The sequence below is a fragment of the Berghia stephanieae genome, chromosome 11 (assembly GCF_034508935.2).
Source record: "Berghia stephanieae isolate SIO BIC M18660-M18661 chromosome 11, UCSD_Bste_1.3, whole genome shotgun sequence".
In the NCBI taxonomy this organism is placed as follows: Eukaryota; Metazoa; Mollusca; class Gastropoda; order Nudibranchia; family Aeolidiidae; genus Berghia; species Berghia stephanieae.
Genome location: NC_088370.1, coordinates 22545572 through 22559365, shown reverse-complemented (window position 1 = coordinate 22559365; position 13794 = coordinate 22545572). Strand labels below are relative to the sequence as shown.

The 13794-nt window shown below is 36.0% G+C and overlaps 1 protein-coding gene across 1 annotated transcript; it reads left to right on the top strand.

The window, feature by feature from the left end:
• Positions 1-1219: 1219 nt before the first annotated feature.
• LOC144956868 (uncharacterized) lies at positions 1220-13309 on the top strand (the record flags this gene model as incomplete). Its single annotated transcript, XM_078887651.1, is given in 6 exon segments — positions 1220-3481; positions 5285-5439; positions 6044-6188; positions 8073-8215; positions 9546-9652; positions 10959-13309. Coding segments are annotated over 6 exon segments (2646 nt in total). The 3' UTR covers positions 11063-13309.
• Between the last annotated feature and the right edge of the window lie 485 nt (positions 13310-13794).

The following is a 13794-nucleotide window of genomic DNA, read 5'->3' as shown; positions in this document are numbered from 1 at the left end:
ATACTTAGACCATAACATTGACGGCGGCTTGCATTGTGTTGTGACCAAGAGAGCTGACCAAATACGTCATTTTGGTCATTGTTCACTGACCGTGTGCTATCAATACAAATACAAACACCAATTATTGTAATATCAAGTGTGTCAGTAATTTTTGTTGTATTCTAAACGTTTGTCATTTTCCCGATGCTGTTTATTTGATATTTCCATTACAATCTTTTTTCACTTGTGTTTAGAGTAGCTTCAGAGTATTTTATTCTTTGGACCTGAAACGTAAGTTAGCGTCAAGTATAGTCTTAACTCACTCAATCCTAGAGTTTTTTTGCTACCTTTCAAAATTGGAAAAATGTATTGAAAACGAGCATTTGCATAGATAATTTTATTCAACTACCATGTAAAAAGTAAGAATATTAGCTTTGATACTACACCTATAATTTGTCCTATAAAAATGCAATAAATAGTCATGGAGTAAAAGTAACCCGATAGTTGATGTTAGGGTTGAGTGAGTTAATTATGATGTTATCATATCGGAGTCTGCGTGGCTCAGCGGTCTTTGCTTTGTACCCGAAAGGTACTGAGGTCGATCACCCGCCGCTGTGTTGTGTGGACATAACTCGCTCAATTTGTTGCGCTGCACTGCGACTGAAGCCTGGGTTTTTCCAGTATTCCCTTGGAATAGACCCTAGAGAAAAAATTCCCCTACAGTATGAATAAAGGGAATTTTATTTTCATTTTGTTTTATTTTATTTTAATTGAATTTGATGCCTTCCGCGTCAAAGGTCTTATGATTAGCAGCTTCGGCTCTTCGTCTAATTTCTACTTTAAAACCTCATTTGTATTTTGCTGTTTTGTTAGGGTTATTTTGTGTTTACTTTTTATTCTTGTTTTTTTGTTTGTTCTTTTGTTTGTTTGGGTTTTTTTTTAAATTTTTGGTTTGATAAGATTGTGTGTTTTTAAAAATATTTTAGGGGGGGGGGGGGGGGTGCATAACAAATGTCTATCAGACACGATAAATTATGAAAACGATAATTTTTGAAAATACATTTTATTCCTTCTAATACATAAAATAGTGCGCTAATTACTTTTTAGAATGAGTGTAGATAGTCAGTTATTGTTGTTATAATTTTGTGTCAGAAAATTATGGTACAACAAGACAGCGTACAAGCTGTGAACATTTTAAAAATTTAATTTTCTTTATTTTTCCATCAAAAAACAGGTATAGCATTTGTCTGTTTGACACAGCGTAAATCATGTACACTTTGGAAAACGACTATGTCCCATCTGTTTCCTTAGAGGCAGTTCCTTCATCAGATTACCGAGTACAGAATCACAACGCCACAGAATAACAAATCAAAACTCATTCAATCGTCCTATACCAACACCACAGCATCACCAGCATCAACAGCTGCTGCAGCAACAAGAACCATTAGTAACATCAACACAGTCGACTTCCTATGCCGAAAAAATAAACACCGACAAAGTCGATATTTCCATGGAAACAATGACTCTTTTAAAATGGCAACTACAACAACCGACGACGAGAAACGAAACGAAATTCAACAATCCTGACCAGACGATTGGATATGATGAAAATCTCGACAAACTTGGCAACACTCCAGTTTTAAGTAAACACCTAGCTCTATACGAACGGAATCGAAATCACACGATGAGTAAAATTCCAAACACGAATGAAAATTTGTTAAACGTTACACCAAAACCAATTGCTACAGATTATACTTCTATAAATGCCAAAGTCGAGGAGTCATCACATTCCAATTCCCCAACACTTCAAAGACAACCAGACATCTCATCATTAAGCAACTTGAACAACTCCCTTGTTGAATCTGAGCCAGAGACTCCAACACCATCTGAGAAAAACAACAACCAAAACATTCTCTGTTCCAAGAGAAATTGGGAAAACTCAGAGACACGTTTCAAATTTCCAAAGCTAGATGATTATTCCACCCACGCCGTGAACGACAACTTTTCAACTGCAGCTCAAACAATCTCATCTCAAGAATTGTCTAAATCGTTCCCACCTTACCACAATTACAACCAATCACCTTCGTACGAAAAACAAGCATCTTCATCACCAACATCGTCAGAACCTTTATCGCTATTGTCACCTTTATCGTCATTATCATCGACATCATTATCAACCACATCTACAATGCCATTTCGACTCTATTCCATGCAGCCCTCATCTCTGTTTCCCATTTCATTTCCGACAACAAGCGTGCCTTTAGCCACGACGTCATCCAAATTCATTGAAAGAGAAGATAGCATTATCCAAAAACATTCTTCCTCTACACGCCTTCCTCTGACTCCTCATTCCCCTCCTTCAGCTCCTCATCCCATCCATCATCACCACGTCCAAACGCTTTCATCTTCACCTCCATCACATCCGTTTATGTCAACTCTACCTGTATACAACAAAGAAGACACTGTGGATATCAACTTCCTCTCACGGAAACGCAGACACTCAACGGCTCCTATTCTCGTTGATCCCAATATTCCCTTCACAACATATCTGCAAAACCTGACCAGAACTCTCCAGGCTTCAGCTAGATCAAAGTCAACTAGTCATTTCCAAACTGACCTCAGTCCAGCAAAACCAACGAAGTCAACAACAGATTCAGACATGATTTCCCAGCAAGAGCTAGATAGTTCTTCAAGTGATAATCACAATGGCAAAGAATTCGACATCGGATACAACAAAAATCATCATTGTATCAACAGTCCAATTGACGAGAATGACGATAATAATAATAACGATGATGACGATGATGATGTCATTGACGACGATTATAACCATATTGAACGTAATGATCCTGTAAGAAAAATGAAAATAACTGAAAATATTAAAATAATTGATAAAAAGATTGATGTTGACGGAGATGAAGATGAAGTTGAAGATGATGAAAATGATGACAATGATATAAACATTGCAAGCAACGATGATGACGATGACGATGATGTTAAAGATACCACACGAGATAACAACAAAAACGTAATTACTGGAAACCATCATCTATCTCGCGATCAGATACAGACACGACATAGAGAATGGCGAAACGTTTACAGAAGAGACAAGAGATTCAAAAGACATAGAAATATTTCAGAACTTTACATTCCAGAAGAAAATAAAGACAACATAATAAGCAACGATGAGCAACACCAAGAACTGGTAACAACAAGACACCCACAATCAGCTCCGATCTATGCTGGGGTTTCTCCCCACCTCTCCTTCCCTCACCCAATGTCCCTGTATCCAGCATACCACGGGTACCAGGACACTTCAGGGAAGTCTCAGCTCACCCATCTTCAAAACCAACTTCAGCAACAGCAACAACATCAGCAACATCAGCAGCAACAGCTACATCGGAATTCCCATCATCCACATCATCATTTGCCCGTGACTCTGGGTTCGTTGCCCCTGAGGTCAAGCCACCCTAGCCCCCCACCGCCATTATTGCAATCGCAGGTATGTTGAATTTGAAACATATAAATTTATGAAAAATCATTTATTCACGTGCTGACTGTTTCTCTGCCGTCGATCTGGGTTTTATAAATAATGTATTTATGGTCCCATTGTTTTTGTTGTTGGCTGAAATAGGGATTTGGGCTCGAAACGTTCCATGTTTTGTATTTTGTTCTTTTTCAACACTGTTATATTCATTTTTGCTTATTACTTGCTTGGATGAAATGAATATTCGAATGTATTCTTGAGCAGTGAAGATTAATCACGACTGTTTTCTAAATCATAGTTATACACAATAATATAGACGGGTTTAGACATTAATTGTAAACATAAGTTTGCGAACTAGGAAACCCAGCTGTATAACGAACAGATTTGCTATGCATATTTTATCCAATTAAAAAAATACATAACTATATAAGATCTTGACAGCCTCAAACCTCTGGCCCAGGACCGTGACCAATGGAAACAATTAACAACATGGATGGAGAGAGCAGCTATAGATAGTATACGCTTGGCTAAGAAGCTCACAACATTGCCATCCTGAAATATAACGGACCAACACACAAAACGTTGTGTAACCTTGAATGTTTATAGTCTGGTTAATACAGTTTAGTGAGAATTACTCATAAACGAGGATGGCAAAAAAAAAAAAAAACAATTACAAAGACCCGAGTGACGTCAACTTCGAACTATCTATACTTATCGACCATTACTGAATCACACAACTCTCAGAAAGTGTCATTCGGACTTCGAGGCTAACTACTACTAATATAACCAGTTCCTGATGCTTCAAAAGTCATTGAAGTCAGTGACAAAATCCTGTAATTTTTGGGGTATGTTTTTGTTCCTTCTTTAAACGGACTTTTAAAGAGTTATGACTATTTTTCAAGTTAGGAAAATTAAATGATTTCTTTTTTTTTTTTTTAACGGATTGCGTGTTCAAATTTTACCTGTCATAATCTGAGAGCTGTCGACGGATCGACTAGACATTGCAGATAGTAATATAAAGATCTTGTGCTTGAAACGGTGCCAGGCAAAGCAAGAAAAAAAATGCAAGAAGGAAAGAAAAGCCGTCTGGAGACTGGGGACCGAAACTCAAACGTCCTTATCACCGGCCAGACGTGCTACCATTAAACCACAGCGGTTACTTGCACGTGTGACGAGTAATCAGGAGGTTTGAAGTTCGATCCCAGTCGAGTAAGACTGATTATTTGGGATGGTCTTTTTTGTTGCATTTTACTTTCTTGCTTTGTCTGGCACCTTGTCATACCCACTTGTTCAGATCTTTACCCTACACCGATGCCTGCTCCATAGTTTTTCAACTATTCTAGTGTGTACCCAATAGAAAATAATTGCATTTGCCGATTGTATATATGTATATACACCTAAAACGTCTCTAGTTGGCGATGGCTCAGCCATACGCTGATCTGTCATGTAACAAAAGGAAGCAATGTTGAGCACGGTAATTGTTTGAGTTATAGGATTCTGGCCCTAAAATTGTCTTCTTGGCTACGACGCGAGTGTTTTTCCAGTTGACTTGCCCTTGTTTCAACGAGCACGATAGGACGGACGCCTGTGTGTAATTCTACTATATAAAATGGAAATGTTTCTTTTAACCCAAAATGGGGATAAATAATCGTTGCGAAACGCAATACCCATAGCGAATTAATGAAAATGCGCCATATAGCATCTCAAATTTATTCATTTGAAAAATTAAGATTAAAATTTAAAAAAAAATAAAACAACCCTATAGTCGCTTTATGTATTGCTACAATTCCAGTTTTGTTTGTTAATTTTTGCTTCCAGTTGACACCAGCGGGATCCCAGTTCACCCCAAATCACATCTACAATAAACTATTCCCGAGTCTCGCCACCTCCCCGTCCCATCAAGCATCAAGGTTTACAGATGCCCATGCTTCTATTAGGGCGTCTATTGCCGGCACGACAGTCCCCGGAACCAGGTATAGAACTCTACAACCACCATAGCCAAAACAACCACCATTATTACTACCACTTCTACTACTACTACTACTACTACTACTACTACAACGACTGCAACTACTACTACTACTACTACTACTACTACTACTACTACTACTACTACTACTACTACTACTACTACTACTACTACTACTTACTACTTCTACTCTACTACTACTACTACTACTACTACTACTACTACTACTACTACTACTACTACTACTACTACTACTACAATTACTACCACCACCACTACTACTACTACTACTACTACTACTACTACTACTACTACTACTACTACTACTGCTGCTACTACTACTACTACTACTACTACTACTACTACTACTACTACTACTACTACTACTACTACTACTACTACTAATAATAATAATAATAATAATAATAACAATAATAGTAATACTAATACTTCTACTAATAATACTAATACTACTACTACTACTATACTACTAGGACTACCATACTACTATTAAAAAAATATATATTTATTACATATACATCTTTTAATCTAACTACTTATTTATTGTGTTTTCTGTTATAGAACTTCTATTATTTTCTTCTAACTAGCTCATTCTTCACATCTCAATTTCTTGGTCTCGGGGGTCTGGGCATGGGCATATCGTCCACCGACAAACCCCCACCAGTGAAGAAGTACAAGTGTGACGTATGTCAGAAAGCGTTCTCTAGAAGTAACACTTTGGTCACTCATAAGGTTAGTATTAACAACCATTAGAAACACTTTGGTAAACAAAAATGTTAGTATTAACAACCATGAGTGACTACTACTACTACTACTACTACTACTACTACTACTACTACTACTACTACTATTACTACTACTACTACTACTACTACTACTACTACTACTACTACTACTACTACTACTACTACTACTAGTACTTCTACTACTACTACTACTACTAGTACTTCTACTACTACTACTACTACTACTACTACTACTACTACTACTACTACTACTACTACTACTACTACTACTTCTACTACTACTACTACTACTACTACTACTACTACTACTACTACTACTACTACTACTACTACTACCACCCATGGTCACTCATAAGGTTAATATTAACAACTAGGAGTAACATTTGGTCACTCATAAGGTCAGTGAGGAATGAATAAATCACCGCAAAGAGCTAAACGCACGGTGATTTTGTAAAACTACATAATGCAACAGTGTGATTTTTTTTTTTTTTTTTTTTTTTTTGTCTTTCAAGTGAATAATAAATAGTGCATTGATATGGAGGAAGCAGCTTTCCTACTTTATTTAACCAATTATCTGCCGTATTCTGGAAACCCACATTAAAAAAAAATGTTTGGCCAGAAAACTCGTCCTTCAAATATCGATTGATTTAATGACTCTCATCTTGGCAAAAACTATCAAACTTGGGATCTCGGACCTTTTACACATGAGTACGGTGAGGTATTAGTTGTAGTTGATGTTGTTGTTATGTTGTTCTCATAAATTGAATGAAAATAAAATAAAACTCCCTTTTATATCCCAAAGTGAAAATAATTTATCAAGGAAGAACTGAGACTAACGAGGCGTCAGCCGCAGTGCAGCTTAGCAAACAAAATAGGGCAAAGCGAATTGTTCCATATTTACACATTGCGGGGAAACTACATTTTGAGGCAAATTCTTACATTGTGCAAAGCGAGACAAAAAGCTGGCTTAGTTGCGAGATGCGAGTTGCACTTTCATCCGCTAGCCTGTCGACCCGCAATGGCGCTCGCTCGCGCTACACATGACAAGACATTCCATAAACTATAAACACTTTCCATGGGTACTGAAACACATACGAGTGACGTCACTTTAAGTTGGAACCGTCTGTGACCGTAGCCATCGTAAACATATAGCCTGACCGTAGCCATCGTTAAGTTATAGTCTGACACTGACCAAAAAATGACGTCAAAATGCCAGTCTTTGGCCACAAAAGAAAACAAATCGTGAGTTGCATTCAATAGTTCAACCAATGGGACCACTTGTTTCCATGAGCACTACTAACGATAACTCACTAGGTGGTGCAAAAACCAAATAATGACGTCAAAATTCCAGTCTGTTTGGGTTTCAGTGTCAGGCTATAACTTCGCGATGGCTTCAGCCTGACACTGGAACCCTTTAGGACTGGCAGTTTGAAGTCATTTTTTAGGTTTGTGTAGCGTCTAGTGAGTTCTCGTTAGTAGAGCTCAAGGAAACAAGTTATTTCATTGGTTGAACTATTGAATACAACTCACGATTTGTTTTCTTTTGTGGCCAAAAACTGGCATTTTGACGTCATTTTTTGGTCAGTGTCAGGCCATAACTTAACTATAAGTTAACGATGGCTACGCTGTGACTCTCACTTCGGGAAATGATTCATGATACCTTTGGCGCCGAGCGAGCACCACGGTTGTCGATCGGCTACTGAAAAGCTTTGGAACACACCTCTGGTTACATTACAAAACATAGCCAAGCTGCCATAGCATAGTTTATCCATTTGTTTTTAAATCTTATTATCACCATTGCTTATACAAATTGCATTGCATGTTCTTTCTATAACAACTTTTTACTACAAAGTATTTCACTTTTTTACAGCGGATCCACACAGGAGACAAGCCGTTCAAATGCGAGATATGTGGCCGAGCCTTTAGACAACCAGGCAACCTAACACGTCATAGATTAACACACACAACACACAAACCATACGTGTGTCACGTATGTGGGAAGGCCTTCAACAGGTGAGACGTGAAAACGTTACATACAGACAATAACGATAGTTATTTATTGTCATATGGGTGAATATGAAGGTAAGATAATACAAGAGACCACAAAAGATAATTTGCAGGAATCGAGGTATAGATAGTATGCCCTTGGCTAAGAAGCTCATAACATTGCCATCCGGAAGTATAACGGACTAACACACAAAACTGTGTGTATCCATGAACGTTTATAGTCAGGTTAATACCGTTCAGTGAGCATTACTCATAAACGCAGATGGCAAAAAACAATAACAAAGACTTGAGTGACGTCATCTTCGAATTATCTATAGAAGGAAGGGAGGTAACGTCACTCAGCTCTTTGTTTCTGTTTTAAGCCAGCTATTTTAATGATTAGTACTCACTAAATTATATCAATCATACTATAAACGCTCAATGGTACACACATAGTTTTGCGAATGTTATGAGTATTTTACCTAAACGCAATGTATCAATATTTTCTATTCTTACTTTCATTTTTGATGGAAGATCTGAATTGGGCAAACTTCAAAACATTATTTTTTTCAGCAGAGCTTTCTGAGATAATTACAAAGGCTACTCTGTCTATTTCATTCCGGCTCCCTTCATAATATGTTTTGACTATAGATAGAATGCGCTTGGCCAAGGAGTTCACAACATTGCCATCCGGAAGTATAACGGACTCACACACAAACTCTTTGTAACCATGAACTTTTATAGTCTGGTTAATACAGTTTAGTGAGAACAACTCACAAACGCGGATGGCAAAAACAAAAACAAAGGCCCGAGTGACGTCATCTGCATACTATCTCAAGCCCCCAACCCCCCCCCCCCCTCTCCTTTCCCTCCAATGAAATCTCTAACCAAAATATTCACGAATGATGGAATGAAAATGGGTTTTTTTTTTGTGTTTGTGGATTAAATCTTGGATTTTTGCCTGTGATAGCTTTTATTTTACACTCCAGAATTCTGAGTCCAATAATCTGTAATGATTCTGTTCGGCTATTTGGTCTAGTTCTATGACACTCGCTTCCGGATCGGAAGGTCCTGAGTTCGAGCCTCGCTCGGCGCATAGTTGAGTCCTTGGAGAAGGCTCTTTACTCACATTCTCTCACCGTACTCAGGTGTAAAATGAGTACCTGGCCGTTAACAGCGTTGTCTTTAAAAAAAAATTGTAATGTCGCCTAAAAAGATGTCATGTCCTGTCCTACATGTTAAATGTTGCTATTGGCCAGGGACCCCTTGTAAAGCGCTTTGAGCACGTTTAGGGGATATTGCTCTATATAAAAGCTCAATTGTTCGAATCTTTTTTTTCTTTCTGTCAAATCCCCAGAGCTTCCAACCTGAACACTCACATTCGGACCCACAATTCCTTCAGACAGTTTGGATGTGCTGTATGTCCCAGCAAGACTTCATACCACCACAAAACAGACATCAATGGTACGTACAACGTTAAAGGCCCGTTAATAGGTAATCTCTCGCGTCTTTACCTTGATGATTTGTAATGTAAATTGTGTTGCTCGAAGCTCGAATCAATAAATAACATGTGAAATTGAATGTAAGCTTCAATTTGATATAAGAAAGCAGATAAAATGGACGTTTTGGGTTTTTCCCTGTATCCACCAAACAGGATGAATGAAACACTACAGACGAATGAGGTAATGTGGTAATGGTGTTGTTAAGATGAATCTTACTACCACATTATCTCATTCGTCTACAATGTTTCATTCATCCTGTTTTGTTGATAAAGGGGAAACCCGAAACGTTCATTTTATCTGTTTTCGTATATTAAATTGAAGCTTACATTCAATTTCACATTATAGATTATTCCTTCTTAATTTGTTGTTTTTAATACCATATTTAATTGTATTTTCTTTTCCAAGCAATTAATTTAACTTTTAAAATTTACATATCTGCACCCATAGTTTGGCAAGAAGAGGGGAATTAAAAACATTAAGTCAAGATATAAGTCGCGAAAAGGGATAAGAAAATTGAGATCAATTTCCACTTTTGTATGCATTTTAGAAGAAGAAGAAGATGAAGAAGAAGAAGAAGATAGATAGATAGATAGATAGATAGATAGATAGATAGATAGATAGATAGATAGAAGATAGAAGATAGATAGAGAGAGAGAGAGAGAGAGAGAGAGAGAGAGAGAGAGAGAGAGAGAGAGAGAGACCAGCGGGGGAGGGAAATTATTGGAGAGAAAAGAAAGAAATAATATCCAAACTTGTTGTCCCTGTCAATTAACTGGATCTGTAATTTTACGTAAACATTGGTATAATTTGCTTTCTCAAAATACATAAACCAATAGAGTCAGATTAGTCTCGCTTGCGGATCGGAAGGTCCTGGGTTCGAGCCTCGCTCGGCGATATAGTTGAGTCTCTGGACTCTTTACTCACATTCTCTCACTGCCCTCAAGTACAAAATGAGTACTTGGCCGTCATTAGCGTTGTCTCTGTCGTGAAAAAAAAAAATTAATATCGCCTAACAGGCGGTATGTCTCGTTCTAATTGTTATGTATTACTGTTGGTCAGGATATTACCCTTTGTAAAGCTCTTTGAGCACATTTAGTGGATATAAAAGCTATAGTTTAGTTTAGTTTAAAGTCAACGAGATGAAACATTTCATCTCCAAGCTAACGAAACCATAGGTCACCACCAATCTCTTGCGTGAAAAAAACAGGGGAATCATTTATTTTTATTACAAAAACTTAATGACTGAATATCTATATTTTTGTTTTCAGGGGAGAGATCCTACAAATGTGATATATGTGGACGCTGTTTTGCCCACACAACGACACTCCTGGCACACAGAAGGACCCATTCTGGAATTGGTGTTAGTCCCTAATTCAATGAACAAGACAGAAATCTAAATTTGACTACCTAAAACATCAAATCAACTCTAAGTAATAATACTAAGTTAAATGGAAGCTTCACTTTTTATTTTTATGAAGACAGGATAATGTGGACGTTTTGAGTTTCCCCTTTATCTACAAAACACGATGAATGAAACATTGAATGAGAGATGTGAGAATGGTGTAGTTAACTACTTGGTTATATTGATAAAGGAGAAACCCGAAAAGTCCACATAATCTGTCTTTGTTTAATAAACTGATGCTTTCATTTCATTTAATATTGTTATTTATTCTTCAAGCTTCAAGCAGCAACATTTTCTTCGTCTATACAAAGACGAATTCTAGAGCTTATGAATGAATTTAACGATATTGTATTCTACTTTGGAGATGTACGCGTTGCTGCTCGAAGCGCGAAGAAATAAATAACAATGTAAACTTGAATGCAAGCTTCAATTTAGTTTACGAAAAAAGAGTAGATGGACGTTTCTCCTTTATCAACAAAACAGGATAATTGAAACACTACAGATGAATGAGACAATGTGGTGGTGGTGTTGTTAAGATGAATAAACAAAAACATAAATTTCACAGTTATTTACTTTAGAGATTTTGCAATTAATGCGATATTTATTTTAGATCAGTGTTGACGGCAATATGGTTTAGCATATATGAAAATACTGCTCTGAATTCCTGATGGAGGACAATATTCATTGTAAATTGGTACCTGGATCTTTCTAGTTCCAACGAAAGACAAGGTTCCATTCAAAACGAAATGGTTAGTCTACCACAACATTGCGTTGACTCGTAGCATTGAGCACACGCATCTTCCATCTACGCTTTATTCATTTCATTTCTATAAGAACAGAATTTAGACATTAAAAAAAAAAAGTAGGTTGGACGAATATGTTTTAAATTATGAAGCTCGTTATCTTTTGAAAATTTCTCTTTGAAATAATTATTAAAGGTGTCTTTAAATTTTACGTAAAGTCTGAATAATTCATATTGTTTGAGTTTGACCCATAATAGTTTTTATTTATTTATTTATTTATTTTTCTTAATTTTTTTTTTTTGGGGTGTGTTTAAGGGTTTTAAGGAGCTTGCGACACATTTAGGTCATATCAGAGTTAATAAAAAATGACCCATAAACACAGTGTGCGTTAACAAGATCATATCTATAGAATAATATTATGATTGATAATCGATGACGTCATGTGTCTATTTATGAATATTGCTGAGCGTTTATATAGCGCAATATCCACTAAACGTGCTCAAAGCGCTTTACAAGGGGTACCTAGACAACAACAATACTAAACATTTAGGAAGAAACAAGACGCCTGTTAGGAAATACTACACTGTTAACTGCCAGGTTACTCATTTGAAACCTGAATACGGTGAGAGAAGTTGAGAAAAGAGCCTTTTCCGAGGACTTTTCAAAGCGGGACTCGAACTCAGGACTTTCCGATCCGAAAGCGACTGTGATACCACAAGACCACATAGTCGCACAGAGCGTCAGTAAGAATGATTTGGGGTACAACATCCAATCCCATCCAATCATAACGAACACAATGGCGATGGTTTTAGACATTTCACCACCCCCGTCCATGGGAATTTCACTATCAAAACAGTAGTTCTTCAGAGCCATTATCTCATGGAGCCGGAGTTTATCCCGGTTTCTATAACGTAAAACGGACAATAGCAATTGCTTGCTATCCTTTGGATAGCACGCTTGTCTATCGTAAAGTACTTTCTGCCAAATCTAACAGACTCAGCCACCCATTTACTGATAAGTGGACAGAGGGGTCAGAAACAAACCTCGACTGCACCAGGGCTCGATCTCGGTCCGTTTGGGTGTGAAGCGATTGTTCTACTGACTGAGCTATCGGGACCCCACATTCACTATAATGCAACGCCTGTTATTTGATTCTATGAGAAATGCATGAAACGCTAATGTTTTGTAAATGTAAAGTGCAATAAATTGTTGGTATTTTTTTCTTTTGTTTTTCTAATTGTGCTTTCTAATTGTGGAGATAGATTTCATAATACAATGACCCGCTTGTTAATTTTTTTTGTTCAAGTATATTTATCCTTGCAATTTTTTGTTATTAGTGATATAAAGATATTATTCTTTGTCCTTGAATTGACATTAATAAAAAATGGAAAGAAATATTTGATACCACTGGGTTTTGTTTTTCGATGTTGTTGTTGTTGTTTTGTTTTGTTTTTCTTGTTTTTTTCGTGTTATTGTCTTTGCTTTTGTTTTGTTTTGTTTTTTGTTCTTTTAAAAAAACAGTAATAATAGATCTAATAATAATAATAACAATAATATTAATAATAATAATAATGATAATAATAATAAAAATAATAATAATAATATTAATATAATAATAATAATAATAATAATAATATATAATATAATAATATAATAATAATAATAATAATAATAATATAATAATAATAATAATAATAATAATAATAATAATAATATAATAATAATAATAATAATAATAATAATATATAATAATAATAATATATAATTAATATATTATTTTATTTTATTATTATATTATCATTATCATTATATCATCATCATCATCATCATCATCATCATCGTCATCATCCTCATTATCATTATTATTATTATTATTATTATTATTATTATTATTATTATTATTATTATTATTATTATTATTATTGACTTATATAAACATCTACTTTTATTTTGGTTCAA